The sequence below is a fragment of the Haliaeetus albicilla genome, chromosome 1 (genome assembly GCF_947461875.1).
Source record: "Haliaeetus albicilla chromosome 1, bHalAlb1.1, whole genome shotgun sequence".
Taxonomy (NCBI): Eukaryota; Metazoa; Chordata; class Aves; order Accipitriformes; family Accipitridae; genus Haliaeetus; species Haliaeetus albicilla.
In genome coordinates this window covers 82,332,963-82,351,873 of record NC_091483.1, presented here as the reverse complement: position 1 = coordinate 82,351,873, position 18,911 = coordinate 82,332,963, and the positions used below count along the sequence as shown (strand labels likewise).

Below are 18,911 nucleotides of genomic sequence, written 5' to 3'. Positions count from 1 at the left end.
CCTCACAGCAAATCCAGGTCCTTGGTGGGCAGGTGGGATGGAGGGAGCCTGGAGAGCAGTGGAAGGACTGGGTGCAGCGGGAAGTTGGTGCTGACCGGATCCTGTAAGGAAGGAGTAAGGGTGTTGGAAAGTGTCTCCCAGAGTGCTGGAGATCCCCAGACTGCATGGAGCTCTGGAAGCTCTTGGGTCTCTGCCACACAAGGTGGCACGTGGGACTCGTAGTAAGCATGCAGAGATAGAGTCAATCCAGCAGTGATAACGTGGACAATTTGTCAGAAAAAGGAGAGAAGGAAGCAAGGTTTGAGTGATTAATTTTTTTTTTTTTCAATAAAGACATGATCAAAGTTGGGAGAGTGTTCTTCACATGCAGTGTAGTAAACAGATCAGAAAGAAATCTTTACACTGTAGCAAACCCCCAGTTTGGGCAACTTTTAGGTGAATGAAGAGAGAAGCAAACCTGCTTGGAAAAAAAAAAAAAAAAAAGGCAGGCAGCTGAAGGTGAGCATCTGCAGTTACCAAATTTCCATGATGCTGGGATTTCCCCACCACCCCACCCATCGTTGAAGGGAGGTGGCCCAGCTATTATCTCTCCTCCAAGCCACACGCTTTACCACTTAACTCCACAGCAGTTAATGAGATCATTATGGGGAGGGGCAAAGAAACCTAGCTAACAAAGATGTGGGTTTTTTAAATTTATATTTGAGCTGAGTGCCCCCTGTATGACTTGCATGAAGCAAGTACTGAGCTCTGTTTCATTTGTATACCCTGGGGTGCTGAGAGTGTTTCCGTGTGTGGGTTATGCATACGGACAGACTGTTTTTTGTGGGAATGCAGCCAGCCTAAATTTGACCCTGCACCTACTGTGCAACTGCTGCATGACTTGGGCATGTGAAAGAAGAGTGCTAGTGTGATGGTGAAAAAAAAAGAAATAGTTGAGGATAAGTGGTAACAGACAGCCTGACTTTGCTAGGGTTCCTCCTGGTCAGCTTCCACTGCTATTGCTGGTTGCTTCTCTCAGTGCAGTTGTACAGTCATCTCTCCTATTGGCTTTGACCCAGTTTACAGTTTGGCTAAATCCTTCTTTTTCTACAGATTGAATCCTAGGTGAATTTAGGTAGTAAAGCATGTGAGACTGTGCAGGAAGTGGCTGGGATTTTTAGTTATTAGATGATAAAAGCTTCTGGAAATACTCAGTGTTATGGAGGAGGCTACAACCACCAGGAAACATTAGGCTTTGAGGGCTGACACACTTTAGCTACCAAAGCAGTGGTTCAGACCACCTGGAAATGCTCTGCTAGTTGTAGCATCAAAATTTAGGATCTGGAAAACAAAATCACATTGGCTTTTAAGGAGGCTGCAAAAGAAGGACTGGTAGCTGAGTGCTTTGCTAGTCTCACAGTAGAGATGCTTTTCTGCATGTCTTGGAAGTGGAAGTACTGATAGTAATGTGCTGGTATGCTTTAACAAAATTGAAGGTACTGTCCTTCAAGTAGGTAAGGAAGACAAGAACGAATCTTGGTCATTTGTTGTTAGACCTTGCAGAAACAGGAAAATATTTCTTAGTTATTGTTGCTCTTAGTTATAAATGGGACACTGTCTTCTGATCTTTTTTTTTTTTTTGTGGAACCATCTAGAAATTATTTGCCAAAGTACTTTTCAGGTTTTGTGATTATTTTTTTGTCCCATTTCAAATCCTGTTGAATTACACCCTCTGTAATAGACCAGGGGAAGAACCTTATTCTTGATTTCCAGGATCAATATTAAATTTAATATACTTAGAAGAAAAGAACAATTGCTGTCACTTCCAAATGAAATGTGGTTATGTTGTTCTTGGCGCCTGTAGCACTTATAAGGAAAAAAAAAAACTACTGTTGTGCTTTTGCTAATAATCATTATGGTGATGAATGACCCAGAAAACGGTCTTGTTTTGTCTCAAGAGCTTCCTCAGATCTGTAGGTTTTTTCATGAGATAGCGGTTAAAAAAATGGTTTTGACTTTGAACATACAGTAAGATCCTTTCAGCCCTGCTTTTCTCATACTTGCATGTTGGTAGCATTCCTTCTCATGACTTTCTCGGAGTCTGATTAAAAACAATTGGGAACAAATACACTTTCTCTTTGTTTTTTATTGAAGGGCAACCCTCCCATCCCCATTTCTGGCCTCTTGCTGGTTTTGGCCTTACATGGCATCTTTTTTAATATGGACATTTTTCATTATACTTAATGACCTGTTCCTGTCTCCTCCTGTTTTAATGGAATGAGTGTTTGCTTTCCAGCTATTTGAGGAAGCAATTACCATATTAGTGTCAAAGATGTAGCATGGCAAACATTTAGAAATCAATATAATTGTTCTTGAAGAGATCAATTCCTGTGCTAATAGTAAAGGAATGCCCTGAGATTGTCACTGAAATTTGAAGAACTCATCTTCCTAAGTTTTAATCAAGCCTTTGCAATGTGATAGCAGCCAGAGGCCAGTCAAATTGGAACCTCGTTGTACCAGGTGTTGTGCAAACATAAATTTCTCTGTGGAAGAAACCATTCTGTAACGAAACATTTTTATTCTGTGTGAAGTTACACGTGTAAAGTGTTCTGGAGAAGAGCAAAAAAATTTTAAAAGAAAATCATGGAAAGCTGCAAATTTATGAGCTCCCAGTAAATAACTGTTCTTATTTGAAACATTTTAAAGTAATCTGTCACACTGCAAAACTTTTAATCACGGTTGTGCTTTGTGAATGTGCGACTGTTCTACATAACCTAGTACACATCACCGTTTCACTGATGTCGGGCTTGGAGTTTTCTGGGTCAGCATGTTTTGTTGGGGTTTTTTTAAGACTTTAATGTTTCTTTCAGGGTAGGTAAATGAAAGTATTTTTATTGCAAATAACTAAAAGCAGAGCCTGTAGGTTTTGGTTAACAATCAAACAGTAAAAAAAAAAAAAACCAAACTTCTTTTAGTACAATCATACCTTGTCTCCTATGCCTAAAATACTTTATACAGTTCTTTATATTCCATGTAGATATAAGTTTGCTTGTATGTCTTAAGAGATTTTACTTGAAACTCTTTTACAGGCCAGCTTCTTCTCATACACAGATGGACACCAGTGTAACTCCACTATTCTTTGATCACTCCCAATGTATGCTAGTGCATGCCAGAGCAGAATTGGAGCCAGTTACTGAAAATGTGGATGTTGCATCAAAGTACAGTTAGGGGCAGGGACTTCCTGTCACGGGATCTGCAGAAGAAACATATTCATGCAAATTAAGCAAGCAGGTTGCTATATAAGAGTGGTTTTCTCTCCTGTGTCAGATCTGTTAGGATCTGTTAGCCTAGGTGTATTGTGTGCAAGCTTACACTACCATGTGAGATGGTTACTACCTTAAGGGTGGCTTGTGAAATTAATGATGCCATCAAGGGAGAACTTAGACTCATTTTAGAAACTTTTTATCTGCTGTCTGTCCTAGTAAAACCAGACCGCAGATAAAGACGATGTACTTTACTTAAAACTAAACCTGGTTTGGGGAGGAGCAAACTGACCACTTGTCATCTTTTCTGTCCAGGAGGAGGAAAAAAGGAAAGCAAAGGAAGAGGAGGAGAAGAGAGAGTATGAAGAATACCTGAAGCTGAAGGAGAGTTTTGTAGTTGAAGAGGAAGGGGTTGAAGAATCAATGACAGAGGAAGAGGTATGTATGTGAGGCTGTTACTGCAGTTCCCTTTATCTTTGTTAGACTCAGGTTGCCCTTACTGCATTCTGTCTCGAGTAAAATGAACTTGAAAGTAGGAGTCAGCCCAATGTTTTTGCTTGTAAAAACTAAATTGTGTATATGGCACAGGTTAACCTGGAGTATTTCCTGAGGAATGCTACAGTTCCTCATACCAGACTCCTATGAGTTAATTTAGAATGCTAAGGCAAATGCATATCACTGGAAATGAGTTCTTTCCTCCCTTCATCTAAGGACTGAAAAAAACCTCATTCTGGAATTCAGATAGTCTTTTACTGTTGTCAGCTCTGCCCTAGCCATATACAGTGGGCCAGATGAAAGTAAGGCTAAATTTGGAGTTTGGTAGTGCCCAGGTATCTTGGGGGGAATTGCTTGGCTTTGTTTTTATTTTCTAGACCAATGGGGCTGCTGTGTAATCAAATGAAAAACCAAGCTCTTGTCTTAAGGCTTCTGTTAAGAGAATTCATGGGACACAGCCTAGGTGCTTGTGGGTTGTACGCTGGAAAACTGTGCGTTCAGTGTTGCAAATGATTGCTATGGTTGACAGTATTTCAAACTTGTGCATAACGTTCTAGCATGCTCCTCCTGTGGCTGCCTGCAGATGCGCTGCTGGGGAGGGTGGTTGAAATGTGATACTTGACATGATAGGACAGCAAACTTGAAAAAGTTCCACTGTTGTGGGAGGCAGCGTTCTTATTCTGTCTGCTGAAAATCTGTTAGACTCATTTTAATTGCTATCAAATGCTGAAATTGCTCTTGGGTTGTAGCTGCCAAATTTGAGCTGTCCAATGCACGTCACGATAAAGGTGTTTTTTTCAGGGCACGTGTGCATTTGCTCCTCTGCTAAAGTGACCCTGTTGAATGGATTTGCCTTTAGTGTGACCAAGGGTGGCTTTGGGCTGAGGAGCTTGTAATGCATCAATACCACTTGACATTAGACACAAGTTCTCACTATGGACCCCTTCCCATTAAGATAAATTCCTCCATTCTGCCAGGATTAACACCAAGAGAAGTTGTATCTGGTGATGGGGAATTTCCTAAGGTGTAGAGAACAGCAAAATGCATACTTTCTATTGAAAGTTCCTTCAAAAATGTGTGCCTATCCTGTTAGAAGATCAGATTATGCCTAAATATTAAATTGTTCCACTTTAGACACCCTTTAAAGCTAGAATGTGTTTATTCTCTGTGTTCCTACAGCTGCCTGTCAGGGAGAAATTAGTCTTGCTATATGTGGGAACAGAGAAAGGTGGTCCTCACTCAAAAGAGCTTGGCAGGCACTTGATGATGCCTGGATCTCAACATAAGATATCTTTGGTAGGGGTTGGGAGTTAGAACTTTAATAGTAGGTGGTTTGAAAGTCATCTTCAGAAGCAATCACAGGTACATAGTTATTTGGAGACACCAGCCTTGCAGAAATGGCAAGCCACCCTTCTGCCTTGTGGTGGATAATGTACTGAAGCATTTTAGTATCCTGTAACAATAGCTGACCCTGCCATGTGTTGTTGAGGCTAGTGTGCTGAAACTCATGCTGAAAATTAAGGTCCTGAGTCCAGAGCTAAGCAGTTAATTAAGGCTGATTGATTTCCAGGGTTGCAGAGTAACTTGATCTCCTGTTAACTTAAATGCACATTGTTTGCATTGCCTTTGAAAATTGAGCTGCTTACATTAAAATGCCGGATTTCAGGTGCATAGCTTTGAAAACGGCTCGAGCTTCCACATGTGTTGCGCAGCTGTGTGCTACACTTGACCATCTGCATGAGCTAGCTGTCTCCTGAATCACTCTGTACTTTACCTCTGCACAAAATGTCCTCAGTGTGTGTATGTAACTTAATACACAATGCACAAACTCACCCAGATGTGGTTATTTCAGGGTATGTACGATGTGCAGAATAAAAATTCAAAGATTTCCCTTCAGAAAACACTTAAACACAAATTGTACTTGAGCCATATTCTGTCTTAGAAAACACGTATCATAAATTCCTAGTTAAGATTAAATATAAATAGATATAGAATTTTTTTTCCAGTTCAAAATCTCAGTCAGCATGTATGTTTAAAATTTCAGAAGTATGCAAGCTAAACACTTTTGTAATATTTGTTCTCAGCAAGTTTGTGATGCATTTAATGTTTGTGAATTTAAAATAACAGTTGTTTCCCTTGCTGTATCCAGTCTCGCAGCTTTCTAATGGAATTTCTCCAATATGTTAAGGTAAGCTACTGTTGGTCTTTCTCCTCCTTCCATACTTGTTAGATTGTGTAAAATACCTTTGTCTGAGCTGAGTTGCAGAAAGAAGGGAAATCTTTACTTCCTCTTTGATTTACTTGAGTATTCAACAAGTAACAAAAGTGATACCTTAGATAAAGTCTGCATTATTTACTTAACCATGCATGAGCATGTCCATCATTGTTAAAATGGTTTGTAATTATAGCATTGTCTTGGCGTTTTGGGTCAGGATTGTAGCTCTTACCCTCTTTTCTAAGGATAGGCATTATAAACTCTGGGTCTGGTCGATCACCCTTAGAATTTATGAAGAGCAATGTTTGCTGTTGATTGGGCTTTGGGACACTCAGGCTTTTTGTTTGTGAACATCAGCTACTGATTTAGAAAACAATCTCTACATCGCAGCTCAGCATGAATGAGAATTGCTGTACCAGCATGTGGTCTGCTGTGCAGGATGTGTTTGTGTCTGAAACACTGGCCTTGTAAAGGTCAATCCAACTTTTCATGTGATTTCTTTTCTGTTTTTTATCCGTGCAATTTGCAATGCTGTCTTAATGTTTGGATGGGATATTTAAGAAGAAGATGGCTTGTTTTTAACAGGGTGTGTTATTCTTCCTTTCATGATATTGTATGGTTGGTATTTAAAACCTGTGGTGTGTTTGTGAGGATTTCCACTTTTGATCTGTAAGGACAAATGCTTATTTCTCCACTATTGGTATAATGGTCAAATGCATTTTTCTACTCTTACTCTAACAAAAGTATGCAAATCTTTTGTCCTAATTAATCCCTTTTCTCCTTTACTGGAAACTGGACTCTTCTCTGGCAATGTATGGCATGTGTGTGAAAGGCTTCATTAGTAAGCAAATCGCTTGCATGCTTAGCGACCTCCTAATCGTTTTGTTAATCCAGAATCACCCACTCTGGGCCAGTTTTGCATGTCCATTATCCCAGCAAAACCCTGGACTTAACAGATTTGTCTCATGGGTAACTCTCCCCAAGAAGTCAGTTTGAGTGATTGCCATGTAAGTCTGAACAATAGCTCGATCATTCCAGAGTCTAAGGTGCAAGCACCTTTTGCTGTGCTGCTCTCTGCCTCCTGGGTCACTGTCACTTTTGGTGGTTTATCCCATTGCCATCGGGCCACAGTGAGAGAGGCTGCTAGGTTTGCATCTGTCAAGTGCTTTCTGATCAGCGTGATCTCTGGGGGTAATCTGGAAATGTCTAAGCTAGTAGCACTCAGAGTTAGGACATATCTTCATTGCTGAAGCCTGAACGAAAATAGCCCCTGTTCAGTAACCAAGTCCCCAGCATAAGCCAGTCAACTCTGATCAGAAGCACCGCCAGAAGCGGATGAGACAGCTGAGAATAGATTGGAAAAGCTATGGGTGACATGTTTAAAGAGCCTAAGTAAAACCATGGCGTGACGATGAACCATCAGATGGCACGTTTCATTTTGCAGCCATGCAGCGATTTCAATATTCTGTTTTCCACAGAAGCCAGAGAGATTTCTTTGAAAGGGAGGGAAGTTTGAAATGGCCATGACTGTTAAGACCACCCTTTGTTTCAATTACTATCTGTGGAAATGGACTACTTGGTACGGTGTGATCCCAGTTCACCCGTTCCCATCTAAGGCTTTCAAGATACAGCCAAGCTGTGAATTAAGGAAAATGTGCTGTTCTTTATCCTAGGGCAGCTTGTTTATCAATAACATTAGGTAGAACAATAGGATATTTCAATGTCCCTTGGAATCTTCCGCTACAACTGGGAGGGCTTCCAAGTAGGGTCTGATTCTGCACGTTGCTCTGGTGGTTGTGATGGATGGAACGGATTAGTCACAAACTCTCAGTTCGGTGTTTAAGCACATATGTATAGTTTTATATTAGTCACTTCTACTTGACGTCAGAGAAATTAAGCACAGGCTGAAAACCTAATTCAGAAGTGTTTCAACACCTGATTTCCTATGTAGAGATGAGTTGCAGAACTGGGGCATTGCTTTCTTTTACAAGTTTTAGTTGCTTTTTAAAATCTTGAAAGTATGCTTAATATATAGATTATGTATTGCCCTCATCTTCCGTTCTATTCACAGAAACTGTTGACTTGCATCAAGAAGCAGTGCTAAGCTGCTAGTAGCAGTCTGAAAAACATATAAATTAAAAGAGCAATTGGCATTTTTAAAAAATAAAATTTAATTTAGCTCTTCTGTTGAATAACTTATTTTACTGGTGTAACTGACTGGAGATAGTTCACCCCATGCTTCATTCCTAAGGGTGTTTGAAATAAAACGTAGCCTCTTTTCTCCAGCTCTGCCTCATGGGATTGCTTTAAATGGGATTTTTCTTAAAGGTATCAAAAGAATTGTCGCCCCCGAATTCTGCTTTTCTGAAAGCTGAGCATCTCCCTTCCTTTGAGGCTTTCTAATAACCCCTCAACCTCAATCTGACTGCTGCAATGTCACCACCTCACACCTCACTCAGGCTGTGGTATTGTCTCTGATGCAGGAGCCGTCCTGTGTGTTTGCTTCTTACTGTGGCCAGTCCTCAAGTTACAGACTTGATTGCTTTGCTCTCAGAGGAGCAGAATAACCAGTTCTTAATGGGAGCCTTATGGTTTTCCTTAGCAGTGCTGTAGCTGCACGATACACCTTACAAACCAGGTCTGTGGGCTGTCTGAGCACTTCAGAAAAATTAATAATGAAGTGGGTGGAGGTTATAGAGTGGCTGAGCAGTTCCCTTGCTGTGGAGCACTAGCTCTTTGGCCCAGGGAAATATGAGCCTGCACTTTGTCCATCAAACTGTTCTCACCCAGCTTGACAGTGTATCATTGAATACATCTGAATTACAGCCAGTGAATTGAAACAACAAACTACATTTCAAAGGGATAGCAAAGGACTCAGAGGCTTTACCCCTTCCTGTTTTTCCTTTAAGAAAAATGATGCTACAAGATAAGGAAAAAAAATCCTACTCATCTTAATCCTGAGAGCTCTTGCTCTGTTTCATCCCTTGCTAAGGACAGCAGCAGAATCCTACCTAAAATTAAATTAATTCAGTAAAATGTGTCTGTGTGTATGTTGCTCTATGAAAGTTAAGCCTGTCTCTAAAACGTGAAGCATGTGGTGAAGTGTTTTGTTCAATTGGGACCTCACAATGTCATTATATTTCAGAGTGTGTGTGGGGAATGCATCCTAATTCTACCCCACCCTTTGGGCTCTTACAGCAGGATCCATCTTGGAAATCTTCCACTAAACTTGGTCATTGAGGGTGAATATCTTTAAGTGAAGGTTTAAATCCTGTTTTTTCTTGTTTATGTGGCTTTGCACCCCCCCTGTCCCTTTAAAAGAAGATGTGACGAATCTTGGCAGTTCCCAGCTCTGAGAACTGAATTCCATGGACTGGTTCCAGTTCCATGCGTTCAGTCCATGGTATTCAGTTCTCTAGCTTGGCTGCATCAAACTTCACTACTAAGTCTGTGCGTGGCTCTTTTTGTCTGATTTTATTAATGAAAAAGATTCATCTGTTTCAGCCTCTCTCTATTTCTTCAATGTCCTTCCAGTGTACTTTCAAGATCAGAAACAAATGCATTTATTGTTTGAAGTATTGCATCTGATAATGTAGAGGTAGCTCTTGTGGCTGTACATATGTGGCTGTTAGGAATGTAGTCCAGTATGTTAACTGAACAGTTTTCAAAAGTTTTGTGTTTTCCAAATTCCATAAAAACAGTGCATCCTTTTACTGCATCTAAACAGATGAGTTTCTAAAACTTTTGCAGAGAAGAAAACAGGAACCAAGTAGCTCCAGATGAGTGCACCAGGTGTTTTCTCTGTAATTCTCTGGAGCTACAGAGAAGCATAAAACCAGATGTGAGCAGTGGTGACTGCATCCTGACCGAGAAAGGCTGCAGTAAGAATCTCTTTCAAAAGCAAAATGAAAATTTGCAGTTCCTGCTTCTGCCTTTGTTCTCAGAGATCATCCTGCTGCCTGCGCAGGACTGCACTAGCAGCATGCTTCCAGCACTGACAATTTTAATAAGGTGTTCACTTGCTTAGGAAGATTATTATGGCATTAATACACATGACATTAGTAAAACAGACTAAAGGACTTAATGCTGCCAGTCTTGTCTGGATTTTTATGCATGCACTGATACATACCAGTGATCATTTTAAAAAGTACTTTGAAACATCTCTCAGACAAAAAGGGATCTTGCTAAAGCATACTGGAAATTAGACGTAGCAGTTAAGAAACTCAGGTGGCAGGGAGAAGAGAGCCATGGCTGTTTATTGTGCTTTTGCTCATCCTGTCCTCCTAACATAAGAAAAGGTTCAGGATGGACGCTGGCAAGTGTAATTTGAGTCTTCACTTAAGCGGGTCAGAGCATCCAGTCTTTCCACAGAGCAGACTGGTTTAAGTAACTTAAGTTAGAGGTTTTTGTCAGAGAAAAGTGCTTACTAGGAAAAGTTAGGTAGAATGACAGGTTCTGTTTTGTCTATTAAATGCATTTTTTTATTTGAAAGATAAAGAAACAGGCTTAGCCTCTAATTCATCAACTGCATGTAACTCTTGTTTGTTTCCCTAGAAAACAAAGGTAATCCAGCTGGAGGACTTGGCTTCACATTTGGGTTTACGAACACAGGTAAGTACTAACTTTTGGTGTGGAAGTACAAGAAATGAGTTTAAAATGACAGGAGAGACAGTAAGTAAATAAGGGTAACATTTATGCAAGTGTCTTGATGTTACTGAAAATGCTTGCACTTTGGTGATTTTCAGCAAAATCAGCCCTAAAAATGTGGCCATTTATCAAAGTAGCATCCAGCCAGTGAAGGATTGTTGGCTTACAGGATTGTTTCAGTGAAAAGTGCTCGGTCTGCCTCTTGCACAGCTGCCTGTTGGCTAATGGATCCTGTAGTGTCTGCAAATCTAGTAATAGAGCAATTCAGGGTACTTGGGAATCAAAAGCAAAGCTAGAAGCAAATTCAGATGCTGCCTGCATGATTAGACAATGTTGTTATGTTTGCAGACAATCAATAGATGAGCTGGTTTGCTCCAATTGCTTGTGTATTCTTAAAGCATTAAAGAATTTGTATCTTCTGGTGCCTTACTTAAGGATATTGTCCCTCTCAGCACCAGAGAAGACTGTCAAAGTGAGGTAGCTCATGGTGTGAGATCTGTACTTTTTTTTCTCCTCTGTCCTCTTTCTGTTCTTTAAACATTTTGTGTTTTGACTCTGAAGAACAGTTGTGGCTTGGTTTATTCTAATTTGAGCACATTTGACATATATTTCAAAGTGACCAATGTTTTCTGTTGTTCTGTACCTAATCCAATCCTGGGGCGCCCCTTCACAGCAGTTTACACTGCTGTAAGTCCAAGCTGCTGTGCCTCTGCCTCTCTCTTAAACCAGAACTTCATTTAAGCATGCAGTGAGTCGGTTAAGGGAATTTGTCTGGCTGAAATCTAAACTATAATTTGCTTCTACAGTCACATAAATACAAGAAAGGGAGAGAGGCAGAACTGTGGAAACCAAGGCTTAGATACTAGCTTAAAGTGTATTGGAACTGCATACTTGGAGTAACTATAGAGTTCAACAAGTTGTTGCTTTGTATTGGTAAAAGAGGTTTCCTCTTAAATGGAGCAGGAAAAAATATAAAAAGCTCTGGAATGTATTGAGTATAGCCAGGTTCTTGGAGAAGTACCTCGGTGTACTTCATGGAACTTGCGTGTTGCATTGGCACTATATAGCCTTTCCCTTGGAAGATTTCTATAACCCGCCCCTGTTCCTTGAAACAGCCAGGTAACTTAGCAATAAAAGACACTTTTTCGGGTAGGGAAGTTATTTGAACACCCCAAAATGCAGAAACTTACTTCATCCTTCTAAGGCCAAATGGCTTGTTGCATCTGTCTGTGTGGAAGTACTGATGTGTATCCTTCACTGAAGTTTTAACACTGAGGAATTAAATGTAAGCCTCTATCTGTAGTTTATCTGAACATGTGAAATGTTTTTTTGCCTCCCTCTTGATCAGTTTGTTATTCCTTTTTCTCTTCTGAACAGGATGCAATTAACAGAATCCAGGACCTGATGGCAGATGGCACTCTAACAGGTGACAGCCGAAACACAAAGGAGACTTTATTGTAGCTGGTGAATAGCTGGTGCAGAAAATGCCTTCACTATGGTAGAGAGAGACTTCCAGTGTAATTTCTGTTTTAAGCATTAGAGGATCCTAGTAGGACTTGATAAATAGATATTTTTATTATCCCTGTTTCAGCTGCTTTGAAACTACTGTTTAAAGCACTATGGGATGTGATTGCTCCTATGACACATTACACAGAAGTTGGGGGTGAATGTCCTCAACAGTTTAGGAATCAGCACAAGGCTTCTGCATGTTGACTGAGCCCTGCTGAAGGCCTTTAGGGATTGGGTAGCCAGCTGCAAATTATGTCTTCTGAAATCTGAATTTGAAAGAATCACTTGGATGTTTTGGGGCAGTTTGCAAGCCTGTTTTAAAGGTGCTGTGGCTAAAGCCAGGACTGGGGTACAGCATGCTGTGAGAGAAGCAAATATCCCAGAGCACTCCAGGATGCTGTAGTAAGTGAAGTGCTTGTTCCTAGCCATGTACCCACATAATCAAAGTTGGAATGTAAGCAGAGATTGAGCATGTCGGTAGCTCCCTGTCTGAACAAGTCTGTGTTAGTGCTGGGCAGTCTTTTTCTTTCCGAGGATGAAGTAGGGGAAGGTGCCACTGCAAACATTTATTGACCTGATACTCGTGGCTGGGGAACAGCTATCTTGCTGGGTACATATGGATACCCATTCAAATGACCTAAAAGTACTCTGAATCAAAGCATAAGGAGGTGTACTGTCCTGGCTGTGTCTGTGGCCTAAAAGGCATGCAAGTGAGGCTCTCTGCCTTGCATTTGATCCTGTAACATGTTAAGAACAGAGAGATCTATTCTCACTCTTGATGGAGCAACTTGAAATATGGAAATTGAGCTTCATTCCCGTTTAGAGGGTAAGCTGGAATGGCTGCACTGGGCCCCATGGGAGCTCTGAATCACCTCCTGGACCCTCCTGCTGCTGTGCCATTCTCCACCAGCTGCCTGGGCCCAGAACATCGGCACCAAAACTTTGTACCTGAAGTAGCTGCTGTGGTACTCCCAGCTAGCTGCGCACAATGAAAAGAATGTGTTACTTTGAACAAAATTAGTCTTAACAAGGCACTCGGCTATTGTCGTAGCCCTGCTCAAAAACCCAACAGTAGAGAGGAGATAAAAGCCTGACTGCTAGCACATTCTGCCTGCCCTAGATATGAAATGCAGCCTCAGCAGTTTGAACGTCCCTTCCAAAAAAAGTGACTGATGTCTGTTGGGAAGTGAGAAGAGCCAAAGCACTGACTTCAAGGTCCTTTCTTTCTCCCTGTAGGTGTGATTGATGACAGAGGAAAGTTCATCTACATCACTCCAGAGGAGATGGCTGCTGTGGCTCAGTATATCAAACAGAGAGGACGAGTCTCCATCGCAGAGCTGGCCCAAGCAAGCAATTCCCTGATCAACCTCCAGCCTGACAGCCAAGCTGTTGCTCCAACTGTGGCATGAAATTACGGTGTGAGAAAAATACAGCAGGAGTTTAACCTTTTAACGAATAAGCCACGTAATTAAAAACAAACAAGAACCTCTCTAGTCCATTCATGGTGCTTGAAGATAGGATGCAAGACTTGATCAAAAGTTTTGCTTTTCACTCTGTTAGAGCTGGTATAAAATAAGACAGCCGTTTGTACAACAGGCTAGCTAAGAACTTGGGGCTAAGATGCCCCTGTACCCCAGGAATACCAGTAATTTATAAATGTTTGCTTTATCTTGGCAGTCAGTCTCATGTGGCTATACCCAAACTTCTTATTGTTTCCAGATTCTGATGTCTGTTTCAAATATATTTGGTTTTAATTGCATTCAGAATTCTCCAGGCTTGCTCTGCACTTACAGAGCTGTTGTGGTGGGTTAACCCTGGCTGGATGCCAGGTGCTCACCAAAGCCATTCTATCACTGCCCCCCCCCTTCAGCTGGACAGGGGAGAGAAAATACAGCAAAGGGCTTGTGGGTCGAGATAAGGACAGGGAGAGATCACTCAACCAATTACTGTCACAGGCAAAACAGACTCAACTTGGGGAAAATTAACTTAATTTATTGCCAATCAACCAGACTAGGGTAATGAGAAATAAAACCAAATCTCAAAACACCTTTCCTCCACCCCTCCCTTCTTCCCAGGCACAGCTTCACTCCTGGATTCTCTACCTACCCCCACCAGCGGCGCAGGGGAATGGGGAATGGGATTTATGGTCAGTTCATCACACGTTGTCTCTGCCACTTCATCCTCTTCAGGGGCAGGACTCATCACACTCTTCCCCTGCTCCAGCATGGGGTCCCTCCCATGGGAGACAGTCCTCCACAAATTTCTCCAACGTTGGTCCTTCCCACAGGCTGCAGTTCTTCACGAACTGCTCCAGCGTGGGTCCCCTGCAGGGTCACAAGTCCTGCTGGAAAACCTGCTCCGGCGTGGGCTCCTCTCTCCACAGGGCCACAGCTCCTGCCAGGAGCCTGCTCCAGCGCGGGCTTCCAACGGGGTCACAGCCTCCTTTGGGCATCCCCCTGCTCCGGCGTGGGGTCCTCCCTAGGCTGCAGGTGGAGATCTGCTCCCCCGTGGACCAACCTGGGCTGCAGGGGGACAGCCTGCCTCACCATGGTCTTCATCACCACGGGCTGCAGGGGAATCTCTGCTCCGGCACCTGGAGCATCTCCTCCCCTCCTTCTGCACTGACCTGGGGGGCTGCAGGGTTGATTCTCTTACATGTTCTCACTCCCCTTTCCGGCTGCCATTTCTGTCCATCCCAACTTTTTTTTCCTTCTTAAAAATGTTATCACAGAGGCACTACCGCCATCGCTGATGGGTTCAGCCTTGGCCAGCAGTGGGTCTATCTTGGAGCCGGCTGGTGTTCGCTCTGTCAGACATGAGGGAAGTTTCTAGCAGCTTCTGACAGAAGCCACCCCTGTAACCCCCCACTACCAAAACCTTGCCACACAAACCCAATACAGATGTATAAGTTTGCAACAGTGACATAAACAGCCCAGAATAATAGGTATGTGGGGGTAAAACTTGCAGATTTTGTCTTCTGTATCAACACTGGAAGGATAGAGTAAAAAGAAAATACTGCAAATGTGTCTTTGTCCTTACTGAAACATATATTGAAACTCTAGAAAGGGTGCTTGCTATGTTGTGAGAACTTCCAGAGGTTATTTCAGAAAACCTTTGCTATATAAATGTTTTGCTTGGTTTCTATAATGTAAGAAGTTTGCTCGCAGCCAAGCTGCATTATTTTTCTGTAGCCAAGAGACAGAAACACCTCCAGAGAAAGGCTAACTTGCCTCATTTATTGTGCAGGCCAATTCTTCTGATACCAACCAGATTCTGATGATTCATCCTTTGAAGTGAGAGCCAGCTCAGTGTGTCTGAAGGCCTCAGACACCCCAGCCCCATGGCCTTTGTATTCTGGATGTTTGGGTTGTTTTTTTTAAAATAAAAAAGTTCAGGCACTAGGAGTCATGCAATTAATGTTACAAGTAAATGATTATTAATGTATTAATTGTAGGGGTCAATATATTTCCTGCATAAGAATATTTATTTTTTTAGCCTAACTGATGCTAATTCTGCTTTCTGAAATCAACAGAATCTATGTGGGTATACAGTAACTGGGGAGGGCAAGAGGTGATACGCTAGTTTTGTCTCTGCCAAACTTAGAGGTAACTTGAGTAGACTAAAAGCTGCATTATCAGTGAGATGAGATAGCAATAAAACAATGGAAGGAAGCATATTTCCTTTTTAATCTCTGCACTACTGCTGAATGTGATACTCTGCAGGAGTGCCGAGTTACCATGCAGCACCACACGTTGATGTGAAAGACCGGTACATCATTATTGTGTTGCACAACAATAACCAGCAGAGAGATTACTTGAGATTTGAGGCTTGTAAAGTCTCTTAATCATTCAAAGTCTGATTTTGCCATGGTTTTTTTGTTCTGTCCTAAACCATTCTTGTAATAAACAATGTTGAAAGAATTGCAGAGATTTGTATTAGAGGTATTTTTTTCAATGTGTTAAAGGATTTTATGAGATAAAGGAGCCAGCCAGCAATGCCATGGACTCTAGCATGCTAGTCAAAGACCAGAGGTATCCCATTAAATCCACAGAAATCACTCCAAAGTACATTCAGTTTCTGTGAATGTAACAACAACACGTCCACAGAGCAGAAGCAAGCTTGTGCTGCACAGCCAGTACCACTGCACCAGCAAAACTGCCCTGCTACTTTAGCATGGGACAGCTGTCTGCTGAGAATGGTGTGTACAATCTCCTCTTAGACACCTCTGTACCTTAGCTTGGACAAGATTTGTGTCTTGTAATACAAAAATAATTCAGACCATTTCATTATTGGAGTTTCGCAGGACTGTGCCAAAGCCAAAAGGGTTGTTTGTGATTCGTTGACAGGTCGCAGAAAGACTGAATAAAAGCTGCAGTTTAAAGGAGGTTCTAGGCAGAAGAACGTGATAGCAAAGTATTTATCGCGAGCCAAATTCATGGTCTGTTAGAGGGCTCTAACAATACAGGTGTCTCGGAAGTGCCACGTGCCTAAGCTCCTGTTTCAAGCTCTGAAAGAGTGTTTCCATATTAAGTGAAGCATGTGAGGCAGGCAAGGTAGCCAGATCGAGCTCTTTCATGTGAGAGATGGGTCACTGAACGAGTTTTGTAGATCTTTCTGTATGTTGTCCGTCATTGTGGGAGTCTAGATTTAACCTGTGGGTCCCTCCTAGTCCTGAGCTCAGACCTAATGCTAGGGTTTGGGGGTCTGTGCTTGCTTTTATCCATGATTCTCTACTAGGGATTCCCAATATTGCATTTTGGACCTGACTCTGGCCGTGCCATTTCTAAGGCCATGGAGTTAGTGTGTGGAAACTGCAGCACAGGTCTGGTGGTGGTCTTCGGAAGAGCTAATGCCATCAGGCTCGACCGTGTTGCATTCTCAAATGTAACATCAGCCAGGGTAAGATGTGACCGTGTAGCTATGCCAGCAGCTGGTCGGTCTGTTTTAATCTTCTTCCACCATTTCCTTTCCTGTTCTTTCTGCCCAATTGCATCATATCAGCGTTCAGGAAAACTCACCCTCATTTTGGGGTGCTTTGTGATCTTCACTGCAAGTGAACTGAGAGGCCAGCCACTTACGTGAGCCAGGGAAAAAAATCTAGGTAACAAAAAACATGCGTAGGCTTCTGACTCTTCTGAAAATTTACGGGGAAGGAAACTGTGCTCTGCCTTGAAGAAATTGTTTCACTTGTTCAGGTTTTCTAGATTGCCCGCAGGAGGTAAGGACAAATGGGTGTTGGTGTCCTGACCCACAGGTCCCGTTCAGCCCGATGCCTTGGGGGACAGCCACTACTATTAAATTGTAACGGATTTCTCTATTAAAGAGCGTTAACAATATTTTCTGGGAATCCACTTAAAAAGTCCAAGAAGACAGTTTAAAACTTTGAATACAATTACTTCAGGCCATTTGTTTCGATGGTTTATAAATGAAGCAATTCAAATCTATGCTGCTTCTTAAATCTGTGTTCATGGCCCCAAAAATTATTTCACTGACAGAATCATGTGATAACTCGCAGTTCATATACCCCGTGAGAAGAAAGACCTAACGGGAAGGCAGTTACCCCGCTGGCACTAAATTAGGGGACACCCCTGGGTGCCGTGGCCGAAACGAGGGGTGTCCCCAGTGTCCTGGGTGAGGACGGAGGCTGAGGATGCTGTCGGAGAGGTGGAGTGGTCCATCGGCACCCCGGGTGCTCTCCTCTCCTCTGTTTAAAACTGGCCCTGACCCTCTGTTGCAGGGAACCGCAGTCCTGCAGGATGGTACAAAATCTGCCTGACTCGTCCGGAGCACCCATCCACCCCGCCTGCTTATGGAAAATTTTACGGCATCCAGCGCAAAACCCAGCCACCACGTTCATCTGCGTCAGCACGGTCCCTTCTGTCACAGCGGTAAAATACAGCGCGGTAAAATACTGGTAAAATATTAAATACAGTAAAGTAGTAAAATTCTGGGATGCGCTGTAGGTTTGGGGTGTTCTGAATTCGTAAAAATTTATAAAGCTCTTCAGCGAGTGCTTTCTTGGAGTCCCTACCGTTTTAAAAATGTAAACACCTACCGAAGTTTATCATAGATACTTTAGCAAGTGAGTGTTAGCTGTTTATAGCTTATGACTAAGAACCAGGGTACGGTGCTCAGCTAAGCTCTACCCAGGTTCTTCACTTAGGGATGATCTGTATGCAAATCCCTTATCAAAATTAGCTTTGGGCAGACACCTACTCCTGCTACCCCTCTGTGTTACAGGCAGGATGGTTTCAATGTTTTGCTTCCTGCCGCTTTGTCCAATCCACTTTTATCATTTTTAAAAAGCTGGAACATCCCCCTTTAAAAAAAAAGAAAGAAAAAAATCTCTATTTTCTGTTAAACTTTGCCCATGCGTTATGCAGTATTTATCACCGTGTTTTTCCTCTGAACTAGCACAAGAGCTCCCAGGTACTCTGGTTGTACATGGAAGGAATAATAATTACTAGCTCATTTGAGCGAGCTTGTCCTAATTTTGCCATTCCACCCGAAGGCAAAGGCCAAAAAAAATTAGATTGAAAACCTTGTCTTCTTATCACACAAGGTGAGATCTAATCAAGGAAAACTCCAGCTTCTTTTTCAATGACAGAATATATAGTCTGTGTGAAGCATTTACATGTTATAAAAATGTAAAAGCAACAAATGTCACAACTTTTCATTTTATTTGTTTGTGATATGAGTTTTAGAGCCCATCAGCCTCATGGTTTCCAGGTTTTCTCTGTAACTATGGATACTAGGAACAGATTTGGGGTTTTTTTTGTTGTTGTTTGGGGTTCTTTTTTAAT

At 42.1% G+C, this 18,911-nt stretch overlaps 1 protein-coding gene across 2 annotated transcripts in view; it reads left to right on the top strand.

The window, feature by feature from the left end:
* Positions 1-16,033, top strand: part of DDRGK1 (DDRGK domain containing 1) — a 43,026-nt gene extending 26,993 nt beyond the window's left edge. Inside the window, exons 5-9 of one of the 2 annotated variants that reach the window (XM_069796907.1) lie at positions 3,558-3,680; positions 5,887-5,925; positions 10,507-10,563; positions 11,977-12,025; positions 13,345-16,033. In XM_069796907.1, coding sequence (XP_069653008.1) covers positions 3,558-3,680; positions 5,887-5,925; positions 10,507-10,563; positions 11,977-12,025; positions 13,345-13,517 — 441 coding nt within the window. In that variant the 3' untranslated portion in view covers positions 13,518-16,033. The remainder of the gene's footprint in view (positions 1-3,557; positions 3,681-5,886; positions 5,926-10,506; positions 10,564-11,976; positions 12,026-13,344) is intronic. The other variant, XM_069796913.1, reaches the window with a different exon arrangement.
* Positions 16,034-18,911: the final 2,878 nt, after the last annotated feature.